Source organism: Chaetodon trifascialis, chromosome 14 (assembly GCF_039877785.1).
Source record: "Chaetodon trifascialis isolate fChaTrf1 chromosome 14, fChaTrf1.hap1, whole genome shotgun sequence".
Classification (NCBI taxonomy): Eukaryota; Metazoa; Chordata; class Actinopteri; order Chaetodontiformes; family Chaetodontidae; genus Chaetodon; species Chaetodon trifascialis.
The window spans coordinates 1,917,838-1,934,045 of NC_092069.1; the positions used below are offsets into that span (position 1 = coordinate 1,917,838).

General features: G+C 41.5%; 1 protein-coding gene across 2 annotated transcripts in view; it reads left to right on the forward strand.

Moving 5' to 3' along the window:
• The window catches only part of gphna (gephyrin a), a 61,568-nt gene that overhangs the window by 1,596 nt on the left and 43,764 nt on the right, over positions 1 to 16,208 (forward strand). For both annotated transcript variants that reach the window (XM_070978864.1, XM_070978865.1), the window contains exons 2-7: positions 3,416 to 3,494; positions 3,602 to 3,659; positions 4,152 to 4,244; positions 5,876 to 5,970; positions 6,678 to 6,744; positions 15,685 to 15,978. In XM_070978864.1, coding sequence (XP_070834965.1) covers positions 3,416 to 3,494; positions 3,602 to 3,659; positions 4,152 to 4,244; positions 5,876 to 5,970; positions 6,678 to 6,744; positions 15,685 to 15,978 — 686 coding nt within the window. The remainder of the gene's footprint in view (positions 1 to 3,415; positions 3,495 to 3,601; positions 3,660 to 4,151; positions 4,245 to 5,875; positions 5,971 to 6,677; positions 6,745 to 15,684; positions 15,979 to 16,208) is intronic.

Sequence of the window (16,208 nt, forward strand, 5' to 3'; positions counted from 1 at the left end):
AGAAAGAGCTGGGTTAAAGCTACACACCGCCAAAATAGGCTGTTGCTGTCAATACTTAGTAACACACACACACACACACACACACACACACACACACACACACACACACACACACACACACACAGTAGCCAGTCTGGTTTTACAAATTAAAGCTGGTGTTATTTTGCAGCTTTCTTATTGTCAGCAATGTCCATGAAAACACCAAAACCATGTAGCATGAATCAACACAGATGTTGATGAACATTTCATATCTGTTGTTGATAAAGGAATTAACCCTCCATGAAGTTCTTGTCCACATGGCCTCTCGATCAAGGAACGGACCTGCAAGAGTCATGGAGGATGAACACAGCATTGCTGAGTGCCAGTTCTGAGAGAACCTAAGCCAATTTATTAGTTAATTACTGTCAGTCCTGGCACACTATACATATGATCTGGACTTCAGAAAGGACTCACACAGGGTACAAAGAACAAAGAATCTACTATATTCTGTATATAAAAGGAAAGTACCAAGTTTTGTTTCAACATGCAGGGACAACAAACCTCAAACTAACAGCAACTGTTTCCTTATGTGAAGAAATATGAAGTGCGAAGTGTGTAGTGCATTATGATCACTATACATGAGCCAAGAAGTCCCTAGCAAACTTCAGATTGAGACTAAATTAATTAACTGGCTGTCAGTTTTTTCTTTCAAAGGTTGTTAACCCAAGGTAAATTTAATGCAAGTTAAATTCTGTTATTTAATAAAAATGCTTTCTGATAGCTGGAAGCAAGAGTGAATCTGCTGCTTCCTTCGAGCAAAGTAAAGTTCTTTTTTATGTGGTATTGGGAGACTGTCACATAACTATGACATGAGCTGGCCTGAGCTACAATTGGTCTTTATCCTGTGCTTTCTGCTCTCTTTGCTAAAGCCCTAAAATTGCCAGGCTTGCCATTTTGCTCAGTGGATCTAAACCCCCAGGATGGATGCCAACCAAGGAGGTCACGCAACCCAGATCTCCTCCTGTCACTACTGAATAGCATTGTGGGAAGAGGGAAAAGATAATTAAATTCAGTTTTTTTTATATGGCACAACATCACAACAAAGCTTGTCTGAGGACTCTTTCCGTAAGATAAGATCTAACTTTATTGATCCCACGCCAGGGTAATTGTACATGCCCACAATCACACTATGTCCAATCCTTGGATGTTCAATGATGTAGTCTGTGGCAGTTTCTTGCAGAAGTCTGGTACCATCTCTTTCGTCTTGCTGGCATTTATGTGCAGGTGGTTCAATTCACACCATTTTACAAAGTTGGTGATGACCTCCCTGTATTCCAGTTTGTTACCCTGTGATACACGTCCAACAATGGCTGTATCATGGCTCCTGTTGAGTGAGGTGGGGGGGAGGGGTATATGGTCTCTGATGTGGAGTGGGGGGGGGGTTGAGTGGTGTGAAGAGGGTGCTGCTGATGGCAGGGATGCTCCAGGGGAGAAAGAGGGGGTGTGGAGAAGTCACATCGTCAGGTCTGACCTCTGGTGGGTGGGGGAGGGAACAGGGGGTGGAATTAAATCTGTTGAAAACACATTCAGTTCATTTGCCCATTGTCCAATTCTCCAAATTCTGGGCCCCTCCAACTGTCATTGGTGTGACCAGAAATGGTTTTCCTCTCCAAACCTCTCTGGCATTGTTCCGCTGGTGCTCATCCACCTTCGTTCTGTAGCTGTCCTTGTCTCTCCTTATTCCCTCTTCAGCTCCCTCTGCACCCTCCTCAGCTCATTCTTGTCCCTGCACCAGCTGTGGCTCAGGTGGTAGAGCGGTTGTCCATTCAGATGGTTGTTGGTTCGATCCCTCGACGTGTATCCTTGGGCAAGATACATAACCTCAAATTGCTCCCAGTGCTGTGTGAATTAGCACTCGTAATGAGCAGGTGGCCTAGCTGCCGTTGTATGAATGTGTGTGTGAATGCAGTGGGTGAATGCAGACTTGTGTTGTAAAAGCGCTTTGAGTGGTTGTCGGACTAGAAAAACGTTACATAAATAGAGTCCATGTACCTTCCCCCCTGGTAGGCACAGTGTTGTCATGTAGTCCATGATGCATGATGCAGGTCGCTAAACTGTCAGTGTCCTCCCCGTGTGGACTGCACAACACTTTCCAGTCATTGGTGTCAAAGCAGTCACTCAGTGCCATATTGGTCTCCTCAGACCATCTCCTCATATACCGTATGGTTGGCGGTGGTTTATTCACCATAGGTATGTGGGCAGGGAGCAGATGATAAGATCGACCCAGTGGAAGGAGCGTCTTTTGTGTTTGCATACAGTAAGTCAAAGGTTCTATTGTCTCTGGTGTGACATTTAACTTACTGGGTGAAGGTGGGGAGAGTGGAATACGGGCAAGCATGATTGAAGTCACCGGAGATGAGGAGGAGGGCCTGGGGGTGCAATGTCTGCAGCTGTGAAACCAGTGTGTAGGAGCTGCTGCAGCATCGGCCCATACGGGGGGTGTGCACCGTTATCGGGATGACATGCGAGAACTCCCTCGGGAGGTAATATGATGCTGAATGCTAACTACTAGCAGCTCTATGTCTCTCATGCAGTGTTGCTTCTTTACACTGATGTGCCCTGGGTTACACCATCTATTGTTCATAAATATTACTATGCCCCCACCATTCCTCTGACTGCTCTCTGTTGCTCTCCTGTCTACTCTCAGCAGTTGAAAGCTGTCAAAAGTAATAGGCGCATCTGGAGTGAGTTCATTCGGCTATGTCTCTGTGAGGCACATCATGCTCCATTCCCAGTACTCCCTCTGCAGTCTGGTTAGCACTGTTAGCTCTTCCATCTTATTAGGGAGAGATCTCACGTTCTGCATAATAAGAGATGGTATGGATGTTTTGAACCGTCTTTTCTGCTCATGGCACTTTAGTCCAGCTCTGCATCCCCTCTTACCTCTCCTTATTCCCACAGGGATCTCTGGTCCACTGGGAGCACTAATAATAGTAATAATAGTAATAATAATAATAATAATAATAATAATAATAATAATAATAATAATAATAATACATTGGTCTTATATTGCTCTTTACAGGGTACTCAAAGATGCTGCACAAAAATAAATAAAATAATGAAAAAATTTCTTCATGTTGCACAGTGCTAACAGCTGTTCTTGTGTGTAAACAATGGGGCTGTGGCTGAATGGATCTCCCAATGTGGTTTTAAATAGTCCAGAAAAAAGTAAGAAGCATATCACTAGTCTAACTAGTTGACCACCCATAGGTGAACAGGTTCAACCAACACTAGTGACAGTCGCTACTCGCTAGTATCAACTTTTTCCACTATTTTGTTGCCAGACAACAGTTTTGTTTTAAATATGTAATCAGGAAAACTGCAATATATTCACCCTGTCAGCATTCTGTTGTGTAACCTGAACTCTCATCTTCAGTCAGTGACAGCTGTTTCAGGAACTTGGCTGAGGACAGGAGTGGAGTCAACCTGAAGGACCTGGTCCATGATCCTTCACTGTGAGTCTACACACAGTCTATGGTCTGCATATACAGGTTGCCATACAGCACACACATGCACTTACACTGACATTACACTTACGCTGCATCTTTGTTACCTCCTGTAGGCTAGGAGGAGTCATAGCAGCCTATAAGATTGTTCCAGATGAGATCAGTGAAATCAAGGTATGCGTTTTCGTTTTGGGTTCACTAGCATTACATTACTCACATCCACAATATGGTGTGAAAACAGTCTGGTCTTGACGTACTTTCTCACTGGCACCAAAAATGCTTCAATCTGTCATAGAGGAAGACACACTTGATAACTGAGATACAAACTGTGGTGCCACAACACTGAATGAAGACAGTGACAAACTCCCCCTTATATACTTCCTGAGTCTTATTAGCAGTTGGCAATGACTATCTGTCTATTATTCAACACTTGTTTAACCCTGTAGGGAAATTGTTACTTGAGGTACTGAGCAGCAGTTTACAGCTGAATTTCTTCCTCAAGGACACTTGAACAGGCCATTTTGTCAGCACTGGAATTTGAACCCAGGTGTTTCTTGGAAGGAAAGTGTCTTATCCATTCCACTAGCCATCTGGGCCCCTGATATTTCAGGTGAAGAGGATGTATGGAGTAGTGTTAACTTTGTGTGTGTGTTTGCATGTATACAGGAAACTCTTTTGGAGTGGTGTGATGAATTAGAGCTGAACCTTATTCTCACGACTGGAGGAACTGGCTTTGCACCACGAGATGTTACACCTGAGGTATGTATAAACTAATGCTGTCAGGCGATTAAAAAAATTGATCTAATTAATTACAGGATTTGTAATTAATTAATCTAATTAATTGCATTTTAATCTCATATCTGCTAAAGGTCCCCAAATAAAGAATTTGAATTCTAGGACATTACAATTCACTGACATTCACATTACAGCTGGTAAATTCTTTTCATCACTGTAGTTCTCGACGGTAGCTGGAAATTAGAGTCAGATGACGCTATCTGAAACGCCTCTTTTAGGCCCTCGTCTTCCACGATTGAAATCGGCCTGCAATCAGCAGCAACCCACTTTGCGATTGAGTTTGTCAGTTTTTCTGTCGTGGCTTTGCTCATTCATTTTCCTAACTCAGCAAGTGTGGGTTGGCGGAGTGAGCTCACGGTAGCACTAGCGGCACTAGCAGCAACTACATGTTTAGCGTTTAAATGATAATTCAGGCTGGAGCTGCTACGGTGATAGGAAAATTCTTTTTTACACAAGGTGCAAATCACTGCGTTCTTGTTAATAGTCCTGTAGGAGCCTAAATGCACATCTTTGATTTTTGGTTAAAAAAAAGGGTTAATAAATAATTGAAGTTAAGTTAAGAACAATAAAATACATGGTAATATAAGTTAATTGGTTTAGAAGGGATTAAAAGGCCTATTTACAGGTAGTTTCAGTTCAGTTGTATGATAATGTAATTAGTTTATGATTAAAAATGCGTTTTGATGGTTTAAAATGGATGAAAATGTCATTTATGTAATATTTGTATTGGATGGGAGCATATAAGAATTTGTTTTTTTGAGGTGCTGTACACCTTTAATTACTTTGATTGAGGCTCCCGTGAGGTCAGTCAGTCATTGGATGGGGCGAGGTGAGAGTGGAGCCATACGGTTTTTTGACCTCTCTAAGTCTCTTAACTCTTCATCACTTTACCTCGTTGTTAATGTTCTTGGATGTGATGGATGCTTAATGCACGGTTTTTATATTATTCTGTATCACCCTTTCTTTGTTTTGCTAAAGTAAACTGTTTAAACTTTTACGAGCGGTCCTGTGGATTTTTTCGTCGGTGTGGATGATAACGAGGGGATTAACGAGAGCGTCAGACCAGGCTCCATTGTGTGGAAACCTACAAGTCCCGTCTTTGTTCTTTTTATAAATAAACTTACCATTCAAAGGTCCAAGTAGGCTCTCCGGTGTCGCATCCATGTCTGTTGTCACCCTGCTTTTGACTAGTGGCGCAGGTAGGATGCGACCTGCCGCTGCAGCCTACGGGTCACTCAAAGGGCCATATTTAAAATGCTTGCACATTGACTTGCCACTCATGATTAATTGCGTTAATTTTTATAGCGCGTTAATTTGCAGCGTAATTAATTAATCTAATTAACGCGTTAAACTGACAGCCCTAGTATAAACCCAATTACTGCAAAACAAAAGTTAAAGAGAATAAAAGAATAAATAACTAACGATTGTATCAATAATCGAAACAAGAAATTTAGAGATTAAACCAGCAAACCCTGTCTGAAAATTCACAGAAAAAAAGTGCTTTGAAAATGTATTCTAAATCAAAATGAAAATTCTTTGGGACAAACAAGTACCTTAAATGTTGTCAGTTCTGAGTCCTGGTGTTTGCCTTGTAGGCCACCAGAGAGGTGATAGAGCGTGAGGCTCCAGGTATGGCTCTGGCCATGCTGATGGGATCACTGAACGTTACACCCCTAGGCATGCTGTCCAGGTAAGGACTTGATATTTTGTTCTCTGTTCACTGTCTGCCAGTTGGCTTTGTTCAGACTGCAGACAAGTCAGATTTGTTTCTCAAATCAGATCTTTAGGACAGACTGTCTGCACTGTTATTTGCAAGTGATTGGACTGGATTTATGTCTCCAGATAACACCAGGCTAACAGCATGGGTAGCTGTGGTAATGACATTGACACAGTAACTACATGTGCTGTTGATGTAGCTTTCCAACACTTAAGCAAGAGAAATGGAGATCCATCATCTCACCCTCCAAACAATCATGCTGTCAGGTAACGGTGCAGAACTTCCCTGTTGCACCTGACAAACTAGACAGAGGAGGCTGGTATACATTTGATGTCATTGTTGTGCGTGGCTTTGTGAATGATGCAAAAGACATCTTGAAATCCATTTAGAGCAACCAGCATCTGAATGAGACACATATGTAGACAGTTGAAATCCAATTCGAATAGCATTTCAAATCATGTCATAATGTGGCTTGGATCTGATTTGTAAAAATGACATTTCCTGTGTTTTTTGCTGTTCAGACTTTCTAAAATCAATCAGATACAATCTGGATGTGCCAAAAACCAAATATGGGCTGGCTGTCTGAACAAGGCCTTTACACATGCTGTTTCATTGTATCCAGATTAGTTTGTGTGCTGCCCTCTCCTGCTCTAAATTCCTTTCCATTGCATTGTTTCCAGGCCAGTGTGTGGTATTCGCGGTAAAACTCTGATCATTAACCTGCCAGGGAGCAAGAAGGGCTCTCAGGTAGGATTCTTTGAATTAACTCAACTATGCTTAATCTGATACATCTCGACTTGGAAAAAAGGAGACTTGGTGAAAAAATTGTTTATTGATCGATTATTTATTTCTTTAACATCAACTATAAAATCCTGACAAAATATGGTGGATGTTCCATTTTAAATGGGTGTTGCAATATTTAATGTTTGTAAATTTTTTAATCAGAGCTGTATTATTTATTTATGCCACTTGGAGGCAGTGGAACAAGCTGAAAACACACATGGACATATCATGATATATTAGAAAACCGTTATTTAAACTAGCAGACATGGAGTGACATAAGTATTAATTTTGAGTTATGTTCCTGGTCAGCTGAGTAGGTATCTGAGCTTTATTTGGTGAAAACACTTGACGTGGAAACAAGGTGGATTGAAGTTGCATGAAGTGAAGTTTGCACGCTTGAAAAACAAATTAATCAGATAAAAAGCTCCATAGAGTTGGTGTTAGGCTGGCAAGCAACCAAATAGCTGGACCCAGTAATGCAGACCCGGAGACAAGACTTAAATGAATCAAACAATAATTTATTAACAAAACGGGAAACAGAAAACACGCTCACCGAGCGGATAAGAAACAAACAAAAGACGCACTCAAACGGAGTGGATAATAACAAACAAAAGACGCACTCAAACTGAGTGGATGCAAACACAAGGAGCTCCGATGAAGCGGGTATGAGGCACGCGTGGAAGCGGCAGGAAACACTGAAAAGAAAACACAGCACACAGTAAGTGGCTGGATAATAGACTGAATAACAAAACACACTTTCTCTGAGAAGAGATCGAACAAGAGACGTAGTACTTACAACCGGAAGACCAGACACCGTCATAGGAGGATGAGAGAATAATCCGGCGACTGGGAGAAGACTGCATGCTCTTTAAATACTCCAAACAATGAAGACATGTGCTCCAGGTGAGCACATGGAGGCGGAGCCAGCTGCAGGTACAGGGATGCCCAGCCGCGGGAACAAGGGTGACAGACAGACACACACATAGGGAAAAGGGAGAGGAGACACAAAAGGAGAGACAGGAAGGTAGGATCCTAACAGTTGGGTGGAACTGTAAAGTTGGATAATAATTACTATGCACTTTTTTTACATTGTACATAGTTATTTGATTTATTGTCATAACAACAACAACAACAACAACAACAATAATAATAATAAGTGCATTTTTAAAACTGTATTGATATTACCACTAACATAAAGTTTGTCCCCCATCTCACCTCAGCTCTACAGATTGTTTGTGTCTTTTTGCTCATTGTTTTCGTTTTACGGCCTGAAATTTACATTTTAGCTTTCACTGTAACGTCTCTCATCAACCTTGTTTCCAACAACAGAAGGAAGCAGTTTTCAGTGAAAAAGCTCGAAGGTTAAAAAGGAGCTAAAATGGAGGACTTAAATTCATCAAATGGATACAAATACAAGTCCAAATGAATCTTTTTTTTTTTTGTATGTATGTATACATTTATAAATAGCTCCATTATAAGTAAGAAAGTATAGAGCTATTACAGTTCTGCCCCTGCCATAAATCAGGACATGATTACATGTTACAAAAGTTAAAATTAAATGTAGAAAAATTAAAATATTACCTCCTATTTTAGTGTAAAAAATGTTTATTTACAGTTTTCCTCATTTTTCATTCTTTCTTTGCATATATCACAATAAGTATCTCAGTGTTAGGCTGCCCAAGCAGTCAAGGAAGCAAATGAGGAGATGGGTGATGCTTCTGTATGATACTTTCATTGTTCCATCACACTAGGTATACCAGTTCTGCCCAACACCTTCACCACACACAGACTGCTCATCATATAAGGCTGTCCACTCACATAATTGGCTAACACATACCATTTATAGAGTCACACACAACACAGATATCCACACATAAATATACAATAAATACTTACATAAACCCATGTACACAATCTTAATAACTATTTACACATCCACATATAAACCTAATAAATACAGACAAATATCTTACATACCCACTTCGCACTTGTTGTTACCCTCCCAGAATGAAAGGTGTGCCTGGGAGATTATTTTAATTGAACAACCTGGGAGAAGGAGAACAGATGCAGACAGATTTCAATTTACCATTACAATTGGCTTAGCGTGAATCTCACATTATGCTCCTCAATTAGTAAACATTTCACCACCATTGAATACATCACAATGCGTCATTTCCTCGTTCCATAGGTGAATGACAAGGTGTTTGATCAGCGACCTTGCTGTGCACATGTGACTCAAGCCAACTGCAACATCCAAACAGTCAATGAATAAATGTGTTTGTTAAATTATCATGTGTGTTTATTGAAACTGTGTACTAATGCATATAAACATGGTAATATACTATTGACTCATCCTTACACTCAGATAATACCAGTATTATTAAATATTGACTCAGTGCAATGATTGAATGACTTGATGAAACAATGCACCCTACCACAATGTTTCTGAACTTTCAGGGCTATATCACATTGATGTAGGTATTCAAACCCTTAACTTAGAACTTAGTTGAAGAACCTTTGGCAGTAATTACAATCTCAGGTCCTCTTGGGTGTGACGTGACAAGCTTTGCATATCTAGATTTAAGGAATTTCTGCCTTAGTTCTCTGTCGATTCTCTCAAGCCCTGTCAGGTTGGATGGAACCGTCAGTGGATAGCCATTTTCAGGTGTCTCCCGATATGTTACATTTGGTTCAGTCAGACTGGGCTACTCAAGGACATTCCATTCACAGAGTTGTCCCTAAGCCACCCTTCCATTGTCTTGACTGTGTGTTTAGGGTCACTGTGCTTTTGAAAGTGAACCCTCGGAGGTCCTGAGCACTCTGGACCAGGTTTTCATTCAGGATATACCTCATGTTATGAATAGGCTAATACAGATGTAGCGGCCTCAAAATTCCCCTAATCTCATGCTGGGGCCCTGGCGGGTCCGTGACCGGTCCCTGCTCTGCAGTAGGCGGGTTCGTGACTGTAATGAGATCCCCCGCGATGACGTCATCGGTGCGGGGCCAACTCGTAACGCCCCTAAGCTCCATTTGCGGAAACTACCTGCACTCGCTCGATCAGTCCACCAGGAGGAGCAGTCATTATAATTGGTTACCGTGTCAGCTTTGCTGAGTCGTTCATTAGATCTGCACATAGCCTCCACTGCTGTAAGAAAAACTGCTTGTCTAGTAGAGCACCCTGTGCAGTTTTTTGAATATAATTATGCTTAATCATCCACATTATTGTAGTGCTCGTTCACAAACTTCTTGGATCTGCTCATCTGCCCATCCTGCCTTTTCCTCCACATCTCTCTCCACCTTTGGAGAGGCTCCCAGCGCATCTCCGCGTGCCGAGTGATTTGTGCCCAGAAAATTAATCATGAATAACAGAAGTTGTGCGTCGCGTTTTTCTAGCATTCTGAACTGCTAAACAGTTAAATGTTTAATACTCTGCCTGATTCGCGGAGCCACTCTGCTTTTCAGTTGGTGGGTTTCCTGTTTGATGCGGTGACCAGCAATACGCAGAGTCCTGTATGTGTGTGTACAGTATATTACTGGACAGAAATCATTTACAGTGCGCTGAAGAGGGAGGGACGGGAGGATGAAATGCTAATTTCAGCCTGTGATCTGTTAATGTCTGACTGAACAGCCTCATGGAAGTGATATTTTACAGTTCTACATATTTTAATCTAACGAAATTCGTTAAAACAAGTCACTTGGTGCTTTCAAAGTCATGTCATTGAGCTGAAAGGTTCCAGATTTCGTTCGCCTTCACAGGCAGCTGCGGAGCGCAGCAGACGGCTCGCACTGCGCACTGCGATGTTCAACATCATAGGCTTAATATACTGTAGTTAATTATCACTGATCTTTTTCATCACTCTGTGTGACTGTCTGTGTCCTCCTCTCTGTGTCTCTGTCTCTTTTTTCAGACTGTTCACGCAATGAATATAAACAGTAACTATTAAAAAAGGTTATAGTCGTGGGAAAACATAGTACTCAGAAGCACACCAAGAATGCGTTTTTTTACGTCAGGTGTTGTGCACGCGTGTTTGATATTAATATTGTGCCGCTGCACCTCAAATAAATGTTTTTTTGGGAAACGGAAATGTTCAACATGACTTCATCATGTTAGACCAGGCAGACAGGTTCTTACTACATCAACTCTCCCTCCGCAGCCAGCGAGCCTCATCATCATGAATAATACTAATGGGCCAATCAGACCCATGAAAAAAAACAATGTTGTGGGGCATAAAGGGCCAATGGGCCGATGTAGATGGGCCAATCTACTTGTTTTTATTGGCCAATCAGTTAACACACACACATGAAAACGGCCAATAAACAGTGAAATCAGTATCATGAGTATTTCTCAGATGATGATTTCTGTATCTGTCTAATCCGTGGCATGCAATATTTCACCCCGATTTTGGATAAATAGTGGGGCGGTTAAGCTCATATATGAAAGGTATTGTGCATTTTATGAATAAAGCATGAAACTTTCTACAGTGTTTCTATATACCATGAACTTTGTTTTCAGACGTGGAAACACTTCTGAATTGACCTGTGGAACTTGTCAGAGGCTGTACAAATTTCGGTTTGACAAAAACATATATTTTTCCACTTTTTTGCAGGTACAAAGACAGTATATCAAAAATAAGAGTTCTGGAACCCTCTAGTCATCATCAAATTGCTTTAATAGGTGGAATCAGCTGTATATGATATGTCAATTGAGTTTCATGTCATACAAACACCTCACACAAAGTCACAAACACAGACTCAAAAATCAGACTATTTGTGTTAAATTGGATTGAGTATTTGACATCTCTTAAAGTTAACATAGCCTAGCTGTAGTAAATAGTGCCTACCCTACAATGACATTATTAGTGAGGCCTAACAGTCTCCTGAGCATGCGTAAAGGGCAGTACACTTCAGAGCAGCCTTTTTGCATGTGCAGCGCTTCGTACACCCTTTCTTGCAACCACAATGGATCAGTTCGTAGCAGCTCTTTGAGGCTTCTGGAAGGGTGGTCCACAGTGGCTGCCATCCCATTTCTTCTTTCACCCAGCCCCAATCAGACGGGCTTGGCAGCTGAGGGTCAGGTTCCAAAGCTTTGCACCAAACATTGGCCTGATAGGTGGCCCGTTTGATGTGTTGCTCTAGTGCAGCCTTCGTTGGTGGCATGTTCTCCAGAGCCCTGGATTTCTGAGTGAAGAGCTGTTTTCTAGCTTCATTTACCTCTGTGGTTTCACTTGTCCTGTCATACATCAGTACGACAAAGCGCTCCAACCATGACTTGGACAGCTCACTCAAATCACCCTGCATCTGCAGGAGCTCATCGAAAGCCTCAGTCACTTCAGGGAAAGCCTTCCAATTCTCCCATGCTGTTTTCTTTCCTCTTCCAGCAAATGCTGAGACTGTGTCGCATCCTGTGAATGCGTGGAACAATGGGAGAGCAGCACAGCTGCTTGGATCCAGCTTGTTGGCTATTTCATGAACACTAATATATCGAAGTTTGGTTCCACCACCAAGAGCAATCCACATTTCCTCTGGCTTGATCTTCTCAAACATGGCCACGGCCAGGACAACAACATCAGTGTCAACAGTACGAATAGTCACCTTCTTGCAACCCTTCTGAACAGCATCTGACACATGCAGAAGCAATCTTGTGTCTGCTTCCTCGTGAGACACATATGGACACAAAGCCATGGCTGAGCAAGTGAATGTCTTTATTAGAACAAAACTGCCATTTTAACAAACATATATATTATTATAATGGAGAATAATGGGATGAAAAGTGAAAGAATGCAATGCTGAAGTCAATAACCCGTCAAGGTCACCAGAGGTCAAACAGAAAGTGTTTCCACGTCTGAAATCAAACCTTTGGGTATATAGATGATATGCTGAAAGTTTCATGCTTTATTCATAAAATGCACAATTGGTTTGCTTAACCGCCCCACTAAAAGTATAAATCCAATTGTTTCATTGTTTCATATTTTGAAGTATTTCCACACAACGCTGGTGGCAGACAGCATGTTATTCACGTAAATAAATAAATATAAAGGCGACTAGTAAATTGACATTAGACATTGAAAAGTTTGTGATCCTTCTCTAGGCTGTGATATTTTGTTGATTGTTCATAATTTCCGGAGTAAAAAATGCATTCTTGATGTGCTTCTGAGTACAAAGAAGATGCACATGATTTAAAAGGCTTCACACTTAGACATCAGAAGCAAACACAGTTTTGCATCACAGAAGTTTACATTTCAGCTGTCGTAGCCAAATCTCTTGTTAACTTATTAAGCTCTTCCGCACAGTGTGACATCTATTTTAATTATTAGAGAGCTGCTCTAATGGCCACTGATAGACAGTCCATCCTATTCTATAAACTGTTGGTGGTTTGTGAACTTCACTGCATTTGTGCATTTGAAGCGATTAACTCCCGGCACATTTCAGAGCTGAGTAAACCTGTAGTTTCACTGACACATCGCGCATCATCACCACGGGCGTCATGATGTTCTCCTGTCTGTCACTCTGTCAGGCATGTGTAGTGTCGAGCCGGCCGCGTTGTTGGCTGAAAAGTCATTATTTGCATTACAGTGTATCCTTTGTTCTAACTCAATGGATGGTCGCCAGCCAAACAGGCTCCCAGCCCCCACTGTCCCACAGACTAGCTATGGCCAGTAAAATAGGTGGAGGGCTGAGGGGAGCGCGTACCTCCAGTAATTAAAAATCAATTTGTTCCACAGATTTTAATATTGTGTCGCTGGCTACTTTATAGACTTCACAAAATTTTTCCATTACACTTAATTACATTTATGGATAAGCCAACTTTCCCACCTCCCTCATGCATCAAAATGTATATTATCAGTCCGACCAGGAAATCTTGCGATCGCAAAAATTAGCGCATATTCAACCAATACTAATATGACTGTCTACTGGCCGCTTCCTGGTCTATTTTTGCCGAGAGCTGCGCGCCTGTTGCGGAAAACATAGGCGAGCCCTGGAATCTCCAGATGACGCGCTCTGCTCCTGCAGCTCTGTCTCTGTTCCAGCGCATGTAAAGTAAAATTAGGTCATCATTTTTGTTGATAATTATCAAAAGCAAACTCTGTGTAAACAGATGGAGCCTGTTCATTTTTGGAGTCACAGGCTGTTTTGTAAAGCTACATCACTTTTATGACTCAGGAATGATTTTGTAACTTTTTTTTTTTCGAAGTAATGTTTTGGGCTTTTTGGCCTTTAGTGTATAGGACAGCTGAGGAGCAGCCATAAAGGTGGTTCAAGAGAGGGAAGATGACGTGCAGCAAAGGGCTGAAAGCGGGAATCGAACCCGTAGCCGCTGCAGAGAACTTCATGCATGGGGCGGACGCTCTACCAACTGTGCCAAATCTCCGCCACATGATTTCGTTACTTTGAGCTGATGCTTCTCATTATCAAGTCAAAACTTTTTTTTTTTTAAGATGAGAACTGAATCTTTTCGACTGTTCCTGTAATGTGAAGTATGCTTATTATCATATAGGAAGTGATTATATACAACTTTTTTACATGAGTTTGTTTTTTTTGATCGCAACAAAAAAATTCATACAGTATATTGTAAGAGAAAAACTTAGGAATTTCCTGTTCGCAAATCGAAAATATGCATTAAAACAGGCTGATGGAAACACACATTTATGACTTTTTTAAGACTTTGTGCGAGAAATATTTTTCTAAATTGATTTAAATAATCAACGTAAAATAGTTGAGTAAATGTGACTGCCTAACTACAAATAAGCCTAAAGCAGATGAATGTAGTGGAGTAAAAATCTTTGCCCTTGAGATGTGTTCCTGTGAGGGACACGCCATCTCCTGGTGACACCCTGCAATTGAATGAAGAGGCGTGTTTATAGTGGATTCTGGGCACACCCCCAAGAGGAGGGGGGGACTGGTAGCTGGCTGGCAGCCGGCTGGGAGCCAGCTGGGAGCTGGATGGCCTCTGGCTGGGAGGGGAATTTCGAGGCTGCTGCATCTGTATATGTAATGAAATGTAATACTTTCTAATACATATTTTCTATCCATCAAAAAGTTGTTGGACATGTTGATTTTGTGTTCAATGTGCCTTATTTCCCTATCATTGACATTGTTGTCTTGGCAAGTGTAACTGCTTGTGTTGTGTGTTATTGCTGCTGGGTTCACACATTAAGGTTACAAACACCATACTTCACCGTTTGTTTGGTATTGTGCAGGTGATGAGTGGTGCCTGGTTTGCTTTAGGAAGAGCCCTTGTAGTTCCAGACTTCTTCCATTCAAGCATTTTGGAGGCCACCGTGCTCTTAGGAACCTAAAATGCAGCAGGCAGTGTTTTGTTTCTCTGTCTGAGCTCCACAGACAGTTCCTTCCACCTCATGGCTTGATTTTTACTTTGATATGCATTGTTGGCTTTGAAGCCTTATGTAGACAGTTGGTGCCTTTCCAAATCATGGCCAGTCAGTTAAATTTGCCACAAGTGTAGAAAAATCTCAGAAAAAGATGATCAAGGGAAATGGGAGGGACCCGGGCTAAAGTTTAAGTGTCATAGCAAAGGGTCTGAATACTTTGTAAATGTGATATTTCAGGGTTTTTTAATACACAAATACAAATACATGTTTTTGCTTTGTCATTATTGGGTATTGCGTATAGATTAATGAGGAAAAATTGAATTTGAATGATTACAGCATAAGAATGCAACATAACAAATAATTGAAAAAAGGGAAGCGGTCTGAATACTATGTATGTTGTATGTTATCCCTCGGGGATAAATAAAGTAATAAAGTAATTCTGATTCTGATGTTGTTCCTGACATGTTAGACAGCAGCTTTTATAATTGACTAGTTCCAAGCTACTGTTGATTTAATGTCTTTGATTGCTTTTTGAAAGTGCTCTAATGTTTAACTTGTGTATTGTTTTCTCCAGGAGTGTTTTCAGTTCATTCTGCCTGCTCTGCCCCACGCCATTGATCTGCTGCGTGAAGCCACAGTCGGGGTTAAAGCCACACATGCCGCGTTGGAACAGCTGCCCTCCCCTTCCCCTCTGCTGGCTAACACACACATCAACACACACAATAACACGCACACCATGGAGCGTGGCACCCAGTGCGAGGAGGAGGAGGACGAGGAGGAGGATAGGAGGAGAGGTCGACATGCACATAACCACCACCATCACCAGCATGGCTCCTCCCACATCACTGCAGCAGCTATTGCTGCCAAGGTAACCAGTCGGCAGGACACACCATGAGCAACGTGGCTGCTGCTGGAAACTTGATAGATGAAACTTTAATGATTCCTGTGGGGAAATTAGGTCATTGCAGCAGCAGACTACTATACTATGGCAACTGCGGCTCAAATACTATATGCTGCTGCAGGACTCCAATTAAGTCCGCATATTAGTAGTTAAAAAAAATAGACAACAGGGCATTTCATAAAAATGTTAGAAACATT